A 15478-nucleotide genomic window follows, 5' to 3' on the forward strand; every position below is an offset into this window, starting at 1 on the left:
TTGAACTTTAAACTTTGTAATTTTATTTATTTATTTATCTTGATTTCATTTTCTTATTGACAAAGTTAAACTAAATTGATTTTATCATCATCTAAATATTTTTATTTATTATAGAAAACAATTAATCCGAGCTGCCACGTAACGTAGCCCATCTAGTTATAAATTATTTATCAGGCCGTTAGCCTCCGTACTTTCTCTAGCGATGAAATCACTCCATGCCTTGTTTAAACCAACTTCCTCTCCCACCAAAACCAAAACCACAACCTCCTCCTCCTCCTCCACTACCCCCACCACCACCACCGCTTCAAAGACTAGAAAACCCACAACTTCCTCCTCCTCAAATGCACCACTTCCCTCTCCAAATCCACTAGAAACCACCACAACCATTTCCAAGACATCAAAAAACAAACCAAAGAGCTCACTTTCTGCCCTTTTTATTCCACCGACTCCACCCACAGAAGCCCATATCATCTCTCTCATTCACGGCTCCAAAACAATTCTCCAACTCCACCAAATCCACGCCCAAATCATCATCCACAACCTCTCTTCAAGCAGCCTAATTACCACCCAGCTAATCTCTTCCTCTTCTTTGCGCAAATCCATCAACCACTCGCTCGCAGTTTTTAACCACCATAAACCCAAGAATTTGTTTACATTCAATGCATTAATTCGTGGACTTACCACAAATTCTCATTTTTTCAATGCCATTTTTCATTTTAGGCTAATGTTAAGGTCTGGCATTAGGCCTGACCGGCTTACATATCCGTTTGTGCTTAAATCTATGGCGGGTTTGTTCTTAACAGAGCTTGGTATGGCTATTCATTGTATGGTTTTGAGGTGTGGGATTGAACTCGATTCATTTGTAAGAGTTTCTTTGGTTGATATGTATGTAAAAGTTGAGAAATTGGGGTCGGCTTTCAAAGTGTTTGATGAAAGCCCTGAGAGATTTGATAGTGGGAGCAGTGCGTTGTTGTGGAATGTGTTGATTAAGGGCTGTTGTAAGGCTGGGAGTATGAAGAAGGCTGTGAAGCTTTTTAAGGCCATGCCAAAGAAGGAGAATGTGTCTTGGAGTACTTTGATTGACGGATTTGCAAAAAATGGGGATATGGATCGAGCTATGGAGCTTTTTGATCAAATGCCAGAGAAGAATGTGGTTTCTTGGACCACAATGGTTGATGGTTTTTCGCGGAATGGAGATAGTGAGAAGGCGCTGTCAATGTTTTCTAAAATGTTGGAGGAAGGGGTGAGGCCGAATGCTTTCACCATTGTTTCTGCTCTTTCTGCCTGTGCAAAGATTGGTGCCCTTGAAGCTGGGTTACGGATACATAAATATATCAAGGATAATGGTCTCCATTTGACTGAAGCACTTGGGACTGCCTTGGTAGATATGTATGCCAAATGTGGGAATATTGAGTCTGCAAGTGAGGTGTTTGTAGAGACAAAACAGAAGAGTATTCGTACATGGACTGTTATGATATGGGGTTGGGCAATCCATGGACATTCTGAGCAAGCGATTGCATGCTTTAAACAGATGATGTTTGCAGGTGTGAATTTTTTTTGGTGCAATTCCATTCAGTTTACCTCTTTTTTTTTTTTTTTACCAGTTTACTTTAATCCCGTTCAATTGTTTTGCAATTCTCGAAAACTTGAGTTTGTCATATTTGCAGGTATAAAACCAGACGAGGTTGTATTTCTTGCCTTATTAACTGCTTGCAAGCATTCTGGCCAAGTAGATGTTGGACTTAACTTCTTCGATAGCATGAGGCTTGATTACTGCATTGAACCCTCTATGAAACACTATACATTGATTGTTGACATGCTAGGTAGGTCTGGTCAGCTTAAAGAAGCCCTCAGATTCATTGAACGCATGCCAATGAATCCTGATTTTGTGATATGGGGAGCACTCTTTTGTGCTTGTAGGGCTCACAAAAAAACCAAAATGGCAAAATTTGCTTTAAATAAACTCCTGAAGCTTGAACCTACACATACTGGGAACTACATCTTGTCAAATGCTTTTGCTGCTCTAGGCCAATGGGAAGATGCGGAGAGAGTAAGAGTTCTGATACAGAATAGAGGTGTTCACAAAAATAGTGGATGGAGTTACATTGAGGTGGAGGGTCAAGTGCATCGCTTTGTATCTGGTGATCATGATCACAAGGATGCCAAAGCGATATGTCTGAAATTAGAAGAAATAACGGCAGGTGCAGTGAAACAAGGATACATACCTGGAACCGAGTGGGTACTTCATAATATGGAACAAGAAGAAAAAGACGATGTGTTGGGAAGTCATGGTGAGAAGTTCGCACTTGCTTTTGCGCTCATTTGTACTTCTCCTGGGATGACTATTAGGATTGTGAAAAATCTTCAAGTATGTGGGGATTGCCATTCTTTGATGAAATATGTTAGTAAGATGAGTCAAAGGGAGATCATATTGAGAGATATGAAGCGATTCCATCATTTCAAGGATGGATCTTGTTCATGTAGAGATCACTGGTAAAATGGTACGCGATCCAGGCCTTGTATAGCAAATTTACTTGCATATTCATCTCTGTTCAATTTTCGATAACTCAGCATTCTAGTCTTTTTCATACTTGTTTTTGATATTACTGCAATACTATCTCTTGCTTGATATAGGACCCCAAACCATATGAACCCAACATCATGCCTCTATGACATAGTCTCACTTCTATGGCAATAGATCTACAAGCTCATCTGTAAACATCACATCCCCTGATATCTAAGACACCGGCTGTCAGAAATCTGAGGTAAGATAAGGATGGCTTGGGTTGCATTTTGACATGATTCAGGAGCAGACGGCATGGCATGCTTGCACATCCCCTGAGATCTAAGACACCAGCTGTAAGAAATCTGAGGTTTATTGGTGGAACTGTTCCTCGCATGATAATGATTCTAGATGGCATCCTCAATGGGGAAGCTGGGTTCCTCTATTACTGGAGGATTGCTTTGGGACATCTATGGTTGTTTGGTTCAGCCATTTGGATGAAGCAACTAATGCATGGAGGCTGAACGATGGGGAGCGAGGATTAAAGCTGGAACAGGACTTCATTAATCTGACCATATTAGCAGCTAAAACAGCAAATTGTCTCGTCAATAGCTCTCAGATTTTCTAGCTAGTTAGCAATATGGTTCAAGGGTTCCTGGTTACTGTCATCACACTCTTCATTTGTGCGTGGTATTGATAACATATTTATCAAAGTAACTATTCAAAGAAAAGAAAAAAAGGACGTTCTTTTGAGTTACAAGACCTCATGAACAGATCATGATTCAGTGTGTCCCGTCACAGCATGACAACGCGGGAGAGGAATATCAAGGTCCAGAAGGGCATGCCTACTTTTGTATTTGACATGATTAATGCCTTAAAAAGAGACAACACAGAAACTGAACTACCATCCATCATCGCTTGAATGCACGCATAGACTAGAGAGCAAGATCGAGGTACCCCCCCTCATGTGCCTGAGGCAATCATGCAAAGCAAAGGGACCCTGAAAATGTTGTCAAAACAAGAGCTAAAATCCGAGAGTGCTGAATCATGGGGTCACGGTAGCCTACCATTTGTCTTGGAGGGTATGTTGGTTTGCATGAGTAGACGCACAATGAACCCAAGGCTATCATGTATCCATGATTGCAAGGATGCTGTTTTTTTTCTGTATCAATGATTTTTTTTTTTTATTTACGTGGGTGTCCGGGCTAGCTTGCGCGTATCACGACTAATCTCACGCTCACTAAACATCCTGCAAACCCTAGTGAACATGTAAAATACTGCGGGGATGATATACGTACACGCTGAGGCTTGAACCCATGATGCAGAGACAAGGAAACCCTTGCCACCGTTGGACTACAAGCCTCGGTGTATGATTTTTCTTTTTCTTTTTTTTTGTCGAGATGGTATGATTTACTTTCAAAATCTCTCCATTTTTAAGGGCATTTTCTACAAGGTCATGCAACTACGAGAGGGGCTTCTCCTAATTCCTTCTAGATTCAAACCGGATCCATGAAGCCAAGATAGCACAGAGCCACCGCTCCCAAGGCCATAGATGCACCCACAACCGAGAGCCAACAGACCAGAACCCCTCACGTGAAAAGACCTGTTCCAATCCATTGTATTCGCTCTCAGAAGCCACAGTAAATAGCTGAGCTGATGGTTTTTTTTTTTTTTTTTAATTCAACAAAAAGTTGAAAAAAAAAACCCTAACAAAACAAAAAAAACACGCAATGGATTTGTCCGTGTCTAATTTATTAAGAAAAGACACTTTAAACTTGATATATTAATACCTATATTTTCTTGTGGAAAATCTTGTTATCTATAATGGGATAATAATTATGATTTAAAATATTTTTTATTTAAAATTATATTATTTTATTTTTTAAAAATTATTTTTAAAATTAGAACATTAAAATAATTTTAAAATATATAGTAATAATTTTTTAATAAAAAATATTTAAAATTAAAAAAAAATTTACAGGTTCCCAAACAAAAATTTAATTATATTATTATTAATAAATAATTAATTAAAATTTTAAAAAAGAAATCAGACACTTAAAAAGGACCCTTTGTTAAAAAAGAAGATTTGAAAATAAAAATGATAAAAGAAAAAAGCATGTATGAAGGTGGACTTCTTCCATCGCTCCTTCACAACCCTTCCCTACCCGTGCTGTCACTCCATCAAACCCATTTCACCCCCTTCCTCGCAAGAAAGAAGAAGCGCCCATCCACCCTCACTAACCATACCATCAATCAATCAATTAATCCTTTGTTTTATTTTATTTTTGTAAAAATCAGTTAAAAAATCTATCCATTTTTGAATAAAAATGGTGAAGAAAAAAGTACCAGATTGGCTCAACAGCTCTCTCTGGTCCGCCACTCCTTCCGCCTCCTCCTCCTCCACCACCGACGCCAATATCTTCGACCGCCACTCACCCACCACCACCACCTCTCCACCCATCGAATCCCCAATCGATCCACCGCTACCTCCTGCGGCTATCAGAGACGAGAAACAACAGCAGCCACCGCGTCATCAGCATAATCATCATCATCCTCAAAAACCTGAGATTAAAGATAAGCTTTCGAAAAGCAGCATCGTTGACGACGACGACGACGACAACAACAATATTATTATTAATAATAATTATAGTGATGATAATATTATTAACAATAAAATAATTATTACTAATAATGATATTCGAAATGTTGATGATAATGAGAGCTCTGCAGATGATATTTCTAAGCAGGCTCTGCTTTTGACTGAGGTCACTTCAAGTTTTCTTTTTCTTCATTTTTTTTTTAATTTTAATTTTTGAAATTTCTGTTTAAAGCTGTGTCGTTTTTGTGGTTGCAGCTGTCAAAGAAGGTGATAAATATGGGGCAATTGAGAAGAATTGCTTCTCAAGGGATACCTGATGGTGCTGGTATTCGTTCCACGGTTTGGAAGGTAATAAATTTGTATTTGTTTTATAAATATTTTTTTTGGGGTTGTTGAGAGAATCCGAAAGAAACTAGAGATTTTGGGTTTTTTTTTTTTTTTGAAGAAAACTGGATTTTAATTTATTTTTTTTTAGTAAAAGAAGTGTTTTCTGAGATGAATGTACTGTAGTAATGGGTCGAACTTGAAAATCTGATTTTCCAAGCTTATGGTGAGTTTGGTTTGAAAAATTAGAAATGTAGAGATTTGGGGTTTCAAGAGAGATGAAATTTGACGCCTAGAGGCCGTTGAAGTATTATTCTCTCCTTACTTTGTTGAATGGAGTGGATGTCTTGCATGTTGATTTGGGGCAATGGGATGGTCTGGATTTAAGCTTATTGATTGTGTGTGGCAGCTCTTGTTGGGGTATTTGGCACCTGATCGTTCACTTTGGTCGTCTGAATTGGCCAAGAAGAGATCTCAGTACAAGCATTTTAAAGAGGAGCTTTTGATGAATCCTGTAAGTCACATGACATGGATTTTAATGCTTTATTTAGTTAGTCATTTAATGGGGAATTAAAACGATTGTAAAGGTTATAAAATATAATACAGCGTGATTGTTATCCGATTTGTTGCTGGGTTTTTGTTGGTGTTTTCTTTTGGTTTTAACATCTTAAATAAATGGGTTTTCTTGAAAGTCCTCACATTTTTTACAGCATTGGGAAATGTTAAATTATGAAGATGCTGCAAAAATAAGTTAAATTCCATCCCGGTTTTATGCTTTCATGAAATGTAACTATGTGAGCTAGATTAGCTTGGGCTCTCATAAGTAGGATACCAGTGTGGGCTAGTGGACTAGTGAAGTCCTTTTTGCTACAAGGAGGATGTGCTGCTGCTTTCAGTTTAATGTTTTAATTCTTGTCAAAGTTTCTGGGATTTTGAAATTTTTTGTGGCTGGTTAGTCAGAAATAGCAAGGAGGTTGGAGAAAACCACTGTTCTCAACAATGACAATGGAAAATCTGAAAGCCGTTGTGTACTCTCAAGATCAGAGATAACTCATGGGGAGCATCCTTTGAGCCTTGGTAAGAGCAGCGTTTGGAATCAATTCTTTCAGGTATGAAATCAACTGGTTCATGGCACAGATACTTTAGACTTTGGATATTGTGTACTATTGTGCAAGCCTACCAACAGTTGTTACTTCCATTTCTCTATGTTTAAAATCTCTAAAACTTTTCAGTCAGTTTTTCTCCCCTCTTTCTGGGTTTAGAAACTTTGCAGTCAGTTAAAATATAATGAGATGTGGTATGGCAAAACCAATCTGTATGTAGCTTCTTTTTTAGAGAATTTGAAAGAGAAAATGAAGTCTCGAGGAAACGGAAATTTTCTCTCCAGTGGAAGTAATGGGTTTGAACTGGTTAGGTATTGGTTTGGAACTTTGACCAGAAAAATGTTAAACAAATACTGAAGTAAAATTGATAATGCCTTACTCATTCTTATTCGAGATGTCCTGGGAATATGATTTAGCCTCATTCCGCATCATGACAGCAAGAGGTCATGTATATTGAATGCCCTTGGTTGCTATAACTTAGTTTTTGCAAGTATGAAGTTTGTGCACGCGACCTGATATGTGTAGGGATGATAGCTTGTTGCCCATGTCCATGATATTTTTGTCTACTTGAAGTGAAATTTCAAACACTCTTTGCTGTTGCAAAACAACATACTAATATTCACAGGATATTTGCACTGTCTGTCTAAAATATCCATCTCCAACCTTGGCATTTTGCAGGACTCAGAGATCATAGAGCAGATTGATCGAGATGTGAAACGCACTCATCCAGACCTGCACTTCTTTTCTGGGGACTCATCTCTTGCAAAATCTAATCAGGTGTACTCTTGTTTTTGTTTTTGTTTTTTTTTCATTTTTTTTATTTGTATTGACCTAAAATCTGTTTTGCGGACTTATTTGTGCCTCTCATCTTCAGGATGCTTTGAGAACCATACTGACTGTATTTGCAAAGTTAAATCCGGGTATACGATATGTTCAAGGGATGAATGAAATTTTGGCACCACTATTCTACATATTAAAAAATGACCCTGATGAGGAAATGGCGGTAAGCTCATGCTGTTGCTTTCTTCTTTGTCAGAAAGATATTTTATTATTGAATTCTTTGTGCACTTTGTGGAAGTGGTGGATGCAGAGAGTCTCCATAATTTAATTCATCAATGTCAGTGTTATTTCGAGACACATAATTTAATGCATCAATGCCACTGCTATCTCCAGAGAGCAAAACGAAGTTAACTAAATAAATGAAGATTTGATAGGTGTTAATATGTCAATGCATTATCTTGTGCCACCAATGAATTGTTAGACCAAGACAGATGCATAATAATAAGAGTGTACATCATATCCACTATCATCATTGATCCTGTGATTTGGTGTAACCATTTTATGTCATGTTTTAGTTATGCTTTTAGGTTTCATTTTGTTTATTCAAGTCCTGCAGGCCTGCGCAGAAGCAGACACATTTTTCTGCTTTGTTGAGCTGTTGAGTGGATTTCGGGATCATTTCTGTCAGCAACTAGACAACAGTGTTGTGGGAATTCGATCAACTATTACAAGATTGTCACAGCTTCTGAAGGAGCATGATGAAGAGCTTTGGCGTCATCTTGAGATCACAACCAAAGTAAGACACTATCAGAATGTATATATATTCAGTTGCCAAGACATTGTTTGTCACATATGGATGATTTTGTATTCTAATATAATTATGAAACAATAGTTTCTTTGATATTCAAGATGAAAATAATTGACATGAATTTCAGGTAGTTTTTTTGAAATGGTATAAGTTGGGTTTGTGCTCATAACTCGCATCAGCTTTCATAAATTTTTAAACCTTAAGCAACATTTATTTGAACAATAGATTAGTTATGGTGTATGCTTTATCTTTTGGTCAAATAATTCTTCTGAAATGCTTGCTTCTTTTTGTCTAAAAACAACAGGTCAACCCCCAGTTTTACGCATTTCGGTGGATTACTCTGCTCTTGACTCAGGAGTTCAATTTCGCAGATAGTCTTCACATTTGGGACACACTTTTAAGTGACCCTGAGGGTCCTCAGGTAAAATTCATTTCCTCTCTATTCTTTTCCCTGAAGGTGTTTTTGATAAGTAGAACAAGGATGCCACCCTCCCAAGGACCTAATTACAGGGTATAAACTCTTTACACCTCTATTATCCCTAGGGCTCCTCTTTATATCATAGTCTAGCTAAGTACTTTGATGAACATCTGTATCTCTATGGCTGGAAAAGTAATGGAACTTTTGGATCCTTTCACATTGAGCTGAAATTGTTCTGGTAGAAAATCATGAAATGGATTGTGTAAATGCTGCAGGATGGCATACTTTTGGAAAAATGGCTCCCTTATGGTTCCACCTGTTGGCTACAAGCCTGTTCAATATTGGACTGAAGTGATTGTACACTATTTATGTTGAAGAGGGTCTTATATGACATGGGTGAGAGAAGTGGAAATTCATCATTGGTTACAGAGCCTTTTACTAGCACTACTGTGTGTTTTGGTCAGTTTAGATGGTGTGAACTCTGACACAGATGGTTAATTAGTAGTAGTGATATTGCATAGGTGATATAGTGGAACACAACGGATCATTTCCCCTGTTACTTTTGCTCAAAATCTTAGAATGATGAGCATTGTCAGCCTGTTAGTTTTGATCAAAATTTAGGATGACGAACATTGTCAAAGCCAACAAATTAACCCCTTTATTTTTATTTTTTTTTTTTTGCAGGAGACGTTGCTTAGGGTATGTTGTGCAATGCTGATTCTCATTAGGAGGCGTCTACTAGCAGGGGATTTCACTTCTATTCTCAAGCTACTCCAGAACTATCCCCCAACAAACATTAGTCATTTGCTATATGTCGCAAACAAATTGCGTGGTCAACCATCACGCTAATTCTCTTTAGTCACATTCCTGTTATTTTGTTACCGTTTCTCGGTTTTGTGTCTGAGAATTTTGTGTTTGTAAATGACTTTATGTAAATGTTGGTTGAACTTTAAGGTGAGATGCTCCTCTGTCACTTGCATTGATTGTCATTGTGAAGCAGGGATTTTCTCTTGTTCATTTTGTATTCTAGATTTATTAAGGTGGTGGTAGAGAGCTATTTTCTGTATTTGGCAATTTGTAGGTCTCGTGTTCTTTAGATTTGGCATAAATACAGAAATGTCATTGGCAGAATATAGATGCTGTTGGGTTTTTACTGACACGAGAAGCGGACACCAAGCTCAACGGGCATCATTTCTCCTGTTATTTTCCGTCAAAAGATGTTATTGGCTTGAACTCGCTAGGTTTCACTTTGAACTGAGAATACATTGCCTCATCGTTTTACACGAACTTGCATGTTTAGGACCTGCCGATCTTCACTCAAACCTCTTTTGTAAGCACACAGATGGACGCAATGTTTTCCCAGATAATTCTGCTGTCCACTTTACTGGCACCGCATCCATGCAATCAAGTGTTTGACACACTTCATGCAAGCATGGCAATGCCATGAACAACTGATGAACCTTAGAAATGCTACAAAGAGACTAAAATCTACTCAATGCAAAACCTGGATTTTTTTTTTTTTTTTTTTGGGGGGGGGGTGTTTACTCGATCCAGTTAACCTTTTTATCTCCCCTCCACGGGTAGGTGAAGCTTTTTCTACAGGGGAAAGGGTGGAAGATAGCATCAACGCCTACAGTATTCGGGTAGGCTAACCCACATGTATGGTAATGCCCTTAATGCTAGATTATCACCATGAAGAGATTGAGGTTCCATTTAAGTTGGTGCCAGTTCACTAATCCAGTAAGGCGAGGAGCATGACATTTCAAACTGCATAGTTACTAGATCGATTTTGACATAATAAGTATGTGAATCTAAAGGTAAATTTGTTCCGTTTATGCTAAAGCCTCAACACAACAATGTCTTTTGGAAGCATGGTTAGATGGATATAGACTCTAATTACTCTCTGCAAGAAACATGTTGTATGCAATAAATCAGATACCTTCCAGTGTATTAGCAAGTGCAAGTCACAAAAATACAAGCTGCAGAAATCTATCGGACCCATGTGATTGACGAAGATATTGGTTGATAATGTGCCTTCTTCCTCTGTAATGAATCAATGTAACCCAAACCCAAGTAGCATGAACCTGGAACATCCAATGGAGTTTACATGGATTCATAAGATGATCTTTCAGCAGAGTGGAACCAAGTATAAGCTATCATCTGATGTCTGAGATCATGAAAAATAGGATGTATGGTTAATATATAAGAACGAAAAAAAATCAAACTAAAACTAAAATAATCGGCATAATTTATCTATCATCCAAGAAGTTGCCTGAGCAGATAAAAGACGATGGGATTAAGCTCAACAGTTAATTTTTTAGACAGTTCAATGCAACAGAAGATATTAATCTGAGATATAAAATTACCTGAAAGACCCTATATAGTTGAGAGAACCCCTAGTTAAAATTTGTTGTACAGTGTTCCGTACTGGGGAAAGAGTAACTAACAACTAAAAATATACCAGACGATTCTTATCTTTCTGCCAAAGAAACTACTGAATCTGATTGGTTGTATATTTCCGAGTCCATGTTTTCACTCTCTAACTGGCTATGCAAAATTTGCATGACATTCTCTGATGGGCATTTATCATCAGGATTCTGTGTTTCCATTTGACAGAAACATTCAGGCCAAGAATTCGTATAAAATGATTCAGGTGAGATCCGTTTGTGAGGGCCTCCAAAGTTTGTTTTAAGCATGACACGTCTAACTGCTTCTTCAAAACCAGCTGTCTGTCCCTCTTCTCGAGCAGAAAAAACTGGGGCAAGACCTTTCCTGTCAGGTCTTATATTTGTTCGAAAGCCATAATACAGGCGGTGACCCAAGAGATTGTTGGCAAAGTTGCTTGGCCCATCATAAGTTGGTATAAATATGTCAGCAAGAAGACAAACCATGTAATCCACAGCAGAGCCTATCAATCCCCGAGCATTTGCGGCTAGCTCCTCACTAGAATCCACAGAACTGTGATTTTCAAGGTGAGGGAAAAGGGCCCTAAATGGTTTCATAAAGTGCTCTCCACCAAACAGTTCACCAGCTGCTAGGTACATCCTGGTGGAATTGTTGAACCCCATTGCACGTAAAAGAAGACCAACCTGCACAGATTCAGAGGCATTATAATATTATTAATTATTCATATGTGGTAGCTGGCAGAGTTGATAGCAAACAAACAAATAAATGCATGCAGATTCGAACAAAAAATCACCTCTTCTGGAGTAAGTGGACATTTTCCAATCGCCCTTCTTTCTTTATAAATGAGTGTTTTCTTGGCAAAATTTTCCATCCGATACTTCTTCAATATTTTTTGCTCTGCAGGGCTAAATATATCAAAGCACCTGCAATTCATTCATTTCCACAGCAATCAGAATTCAGAATGGCATCATTATGTTTTTTATATCTGAAATGTCTTCCAATTAATTCTGCAAATCAATCCCATATTAGGCAGCTGAAGATGTGTAAAGGAAGATCTTTAAGATATATGAATGTAAAGATGTGATGTAGATAGTAGGAGGACTGCACTGAATCTAAATTAGTAGAAGGGTTCATCAACAGTATGAAACTCAAAGAATAACATAGGGGTAGAATGTAGATGATGTGGTTGATCAAGACCATGATGGGGTTGTAAGAATAGTTCATAAAGAAAGAATAGAATCTCCACATAAAATCCATGGGCCTAAGCAAATCTCTCAGTGCAAGAACACCAGAAAGAACACTTCTATGGAAAATAATCACAAATTGAAAGGAAAACTACAGAAGGTCCCTTTATATTAGCAGTTACAAGATTCCAAGAAAATGGTCAGGTATCTGCACAAAATTTTTTGATCTGTGCATCTAAGTTCAGTTATCTGGTTTGCAGAAAAAAATCATCATCACTGTGTGCTCCTCAATTCACTAAAGTACAACACAAGCGTGTCTAGATGTACTTGTGTTAGTAGGAGAAAATAATAATAATGCCCCTATAAATCTCCCTTATAATAAGAGAAAATGCTCTATAAATTACAGGACAAGCCAATGCATGTAGGTCAAACCCCTCTAAAAATACATGTTTGCAGTTTGCACTGATTAAGTCAACAAATACAGTAAAATAAATAGCTGAGCATTTACCCGGCAAATGCCAGCATGTCCATCTCAAAACGAAGGTGAATTGCCATGAAGTGACCTTGAGAACGTAGTTTATCAACTATTGACTCGCTTAACTTCATAATGTGTGGTTTAAATCTTAGAGCATGATAGTTAACTCTGCACCTCAACCGCTGGTACTCGGGGTTGTCAATTTCTTCAGCTAAACGATGTGAAAATGGAGTTAGATAGATGGCTCCATGTTCCTCCATTTTCTCCAGAGCTTCAGTTGTATACCAACTAATAGGAGCATCTCTTGGGGGGCGCAGCTGCAGCAAGGGAGAAAATTTAAGGACAAACGTTTTTGATATTTTGAGGGCTTTCCAATAACTTAAAAAATTCCCAGGCACATAACTTCACAGATGAAATGGAATGACATTCTAATGCAATTACCTGAAAAGCCTTTATCTTTTTAGTTTTCCCATTTTTACGAATTTCTGGTATTCTTTCCACAATCCGTAAATCAAATCTCAGTGAAAGGATAAAATGTTCAACGTCATAGATGCCATGGAATCCACTGTACATGGTAAAGATAATTTGTCAGATCCATTAGAATTACAAAAATTATACACTCAACACAATAATATGTCTCAAGCAGTTGATAAAATGAATCAACAGAAAAATTGCTTTGTAAATCCTGTCAAGGTATAAGAATGATGGCATTGTAGAAAAAGCTCAGGTCCCAACGTCATAAATGTTCAACATCAAAGAAGCCATCACTCCCTCTCCCTCTCCCTCTGTCTGTCTTCCCTTGATAAGCAACAATAGTACATACTACAAAGAAATGACAACCCCAGTACAGAGGAGTATACAAATTACAAGGGAGATGCCGAAGTAGGAAAAAAAAAGCTATCAAAATTAAGTGATGTGTGGAAATTGGCATAGTTGCTTTCTGAATTACAGCTATCTACCAGGTCAGGTCCCTTCAAGATTCTTTCTTTAATGATCGCATTAATAGATTCAACTTAAAAAGTTTCAAAATTACTAGATATAAGGAACAAATGGGTATATATTACAAATAAATTCAAGAAAGAATGCCCTTAAAACAGATACCTGTCATCATGCCAGAAGGAGTTTGCATCCAACTCAGGCAAAACAAGTGTAGCGTTCATGATTCTTGCAGCAAGAACAGCATTACAAATCTACAACAGCGAAGGAAGTATTTAGTTTTTTCAAATAAATCCCTTAAAACAGGCCTCACATCATAAATCCTAACTTGATTGCATTTAACATGTGATTTTTTCGAAACCTGCCATTCTGATAAAAAACAAAAACACTCCTTTTTTGTAAGGATAATTTTTTTTTCCTTCCACCACTTCCTGACACACTGAATAACCATAGAAGTAGATTTTTTCAAGCTTGCCCCAAACATACATTTAAAAAAAAAAACCAGCTTGGAAGATACGCACAAAAAGATATAGTACTGCAAGTTAAGAGACTTGGGCAAGAACAGATTACAAACCGCACTTCTTTGCTGATTCAAACCACCATTACAGCGAACACGAAGATATCCCTTGGTCTCCTTTGGAGGAGCTGCCGCAATATAACAAGAAAAACATATCGTCAGCACAAACTTACATTATTATCAGAAGATTTTTAAAAACAAAAATGAAGAGCACGTACATGGCCAATCAGTTCGTGGAGAAGATGATGGCCTCCAACCACCCGAATTCGCACTTTCCCATAGTTTTTCTACATTTATCTTAGTAACATATCCCAAAAAAAAAATCAGATACCAAAAAAAAAAATTTAAAATCACTAAATCGAAGCAAAAAAAAAAGAATCTCAAAAAAGAAAAGAAAATAATCAATACTCTATATTCACCTAATATTTACAGTTTCAAACACTAACATTTTGCCTAAATCAATACTGAAAACATATTCGTCAAATAAAATTTCTCAATGACGCAAAAAAAAAAAAAAAACAGCAGCATTCTATCAATTCACTAATCAAATCGCAATGAAAAATAAAAATAAAAATTTCTAAATTGCATAAAACTAATATAAACCAATTTTCTTATCAATAAAATAAAAAAAGAATATTTGAGAAATGGGAAATAAGTGTAGCGAACCTCAGATGGAGCGTTGGATCCGTTAGTTGCAGTAATAGTAGCGGAAAAGAGTAAAGAAAGAGTGCAGATCAAGAGAACAACAAAAACTGCTATCAATAGTTTCCATAATAATCCTCTTCCTCCTACTCCTCCTTGCTTTCCGTGTTGCCTGTGGTGTCCTAATCTTCTTCCAAATTCAGAAAATCAAATCAAACAATAGTTTTTAGAAATCGAAGAAGATCAATCGAGTAATGTATTTTATGTGTATTTACCTTCTCATTTGATTGGATTTGAAGGAGAAATGGAGATCAGATACTTTGATTTTTGTGTTTTTTTTTTTAATTATAAGAGAAATGTGAATTCATTGATTCAGCAGAGACAGAGCTCCTCTCTTTTACCGCTAATAGTTTGGCGGCCGCTGTTGTATAGCTGAGACTGAGACTGTATGTGCTACGACGTCGTGTATTTTTAGATTTCATTTTAAATTTAAATCCTTGTATTACCTGTACTTTCAGACTACATTTATTTGTTTTATGTGTATTATTATTATTATTATTTTATTTATGCACACCACGACTAATTTGTGCAAACCCAGTGTATTATTATTATTATTGGTGTTGTTGTTACAATATCATGTATGAGTTGTTTAACACCAAACGAGTACTATACAGGCACTCATAAAATAACATGGATTTACTATTTATTTTTAATAATTTATTTTGGTTTTTAAAATTTTATTTAGGATGATTTGATTTTAATTAAAGGCAATTACTTTTAATT

General features: G+C 37.0%; 3 protein-coding genes across 5 annotated transcripts; 2 read left to right on the forward strand and 1 right to left on the reverse strand.

The window, feature by feature from the left end:
• The first annotated feature begins 202 nt into the window (after positions 1-202).
• On the forward strand, positions 203-3670 carry LOC118055238 (pentatricopeptide repeat-containing protein At1g04840). The gene is made up of 3 exons (XM_035067071.2): positions 203-1544; positions 1668-2501; positions 2635-3670. Exons 1-2 carry the CDS (start codon positions 203-205, stop codon positions 2495-2497), a joined length of 2172 nt encoding a protein of 723 aa, XP_034922962.1. The 3' UTR covers positions 2498-2501; positions 2635-3670.
• Positions 3671-4630: 960 nt separating this feature from the next.
• Positions 4631-9518, forward strand: LOC118055237 (uncharacterized). Its single transcript, XM_035067070.2, has 9 exons — positions 4631-5268; positions 5358-5450; positions 5836-5940; positions 6383-6535; positions 7208-7306; positions 7404-7532; positions 7926-8105; positions 8422-8538; positions 9220-9518. Exons 1-9 carry the CDS (start codon positions 4831-4833, stop codon positions 9382-9384), a joined length of 1479 nt encoding a protein of 492 aa, XP_034922961.1. The 5' UTR covers positions 4631-4830; the 3' UTR covers positions 9385-9518.
• Positions 9197-15130, reverse strand: LOC118055235 (O-fucosyltransferase 1). Of its 3 annotated transcripts, none has more exons than XM_035067068.2 (10): positions 14971-15130; positions 14720-14885; positions 14272-14350; positions 14111-14181; positions 13702-13790; positions 13042-13165; positions 12634-12917; positions 11735-11864; positions 10902-11624; positions 9197-10619 (listed from the first exon to the last, which is right to left on the reverse strand). In XM_035067068.2, exons 1-9 carry the CDS (start codon positions 14976-14978, stop codon positions 11007-11009), a joined length of 1569 nt encoding a protein of 522 aa, XP_034922959.1. In that variant the 5' UTR covers positions 14979-15130; the 3' UTR covers positions 9197-10619; positions 10902-11006. The 3 variants fall into 3 exon arrangements, with proteins under 3 accessions (XP_034922959.1, XP_034922958.1, XP_034922960.1); XM_035067067.2 differs by having other exon boundaries at positions 9197-10702; XM_035067069.2 differs by having other exon boundaries at positions 9197-10702; positions 14720-14882; positions 14971-15129.
• Between the last annotated feature and the right edge of the window lie 348 nt (positions 15131-15478).

This window comes from Populus alba, chromosome 1 (genome assembly GCF_005239225.2).
Source record: "Populus alba chromosome 1, ASM523922v2, whole genome shotgun sequence".
Taxonomy (NCBI): domain Eukaryota; kingdom Viridiplantae; phylum Streptophyta; class Magnoliopsida; order Malpighiales; family Salicaceae; genus Populus; species Populus alba.

Coding starts and splice junctions, on each gene's coding strand:
- LOC118055237 (XM_035067070.2), top strand. CDS start 4,831: ATGGTGAAGAAAAAAGTACCAGATTGGCTCAACAGCTCTCTCTGGTCC. Junction 5,941..6,382: donor AGGAGCTTTTGATGAATCCT/GTAAGTCACATG, acceptor GTGGCTGGTTAG/TCAGAAATAGCAAGGAGGTT. Junction 8,539..9,219: donor GTGACCCTGAGGGTCCTCAG/GTAAAATTCATT, acceptor TTTTTTTTGCAG/GAGACGTTGCTTAGGGTATG.
- LOC118055235 (XM_035067068.2), bottom strand. Junction 13,791..14,110: donor TGAATCAGCAAAGAAGTGCG/GTTTGTAATCTG, acceptor TCGCTGTTGTAG/ATTTGTAATGCTGTTCTTGC. Junction 12,918..13,041: donor AAAAGATAAAGGCTTTTCAG/GTAATTGCATTA, acceptor CCCTTGCTGCAG/CTGCGCCCCCCAAGAGATGC.
- LOC118055238 (XM_035067071.2), top strand. CDS start 203: ATGAAATCACTCCATGCCTTGTTTAAACCAACTTCCTCTCCCACCAAA. Junction 1,545..1,667: donor TAAACAGATGATGTTTGCAG/GTGTGAATTTTT, acceptor TCATATTTGCAG/GTATAAAACCAGACGAGGTT.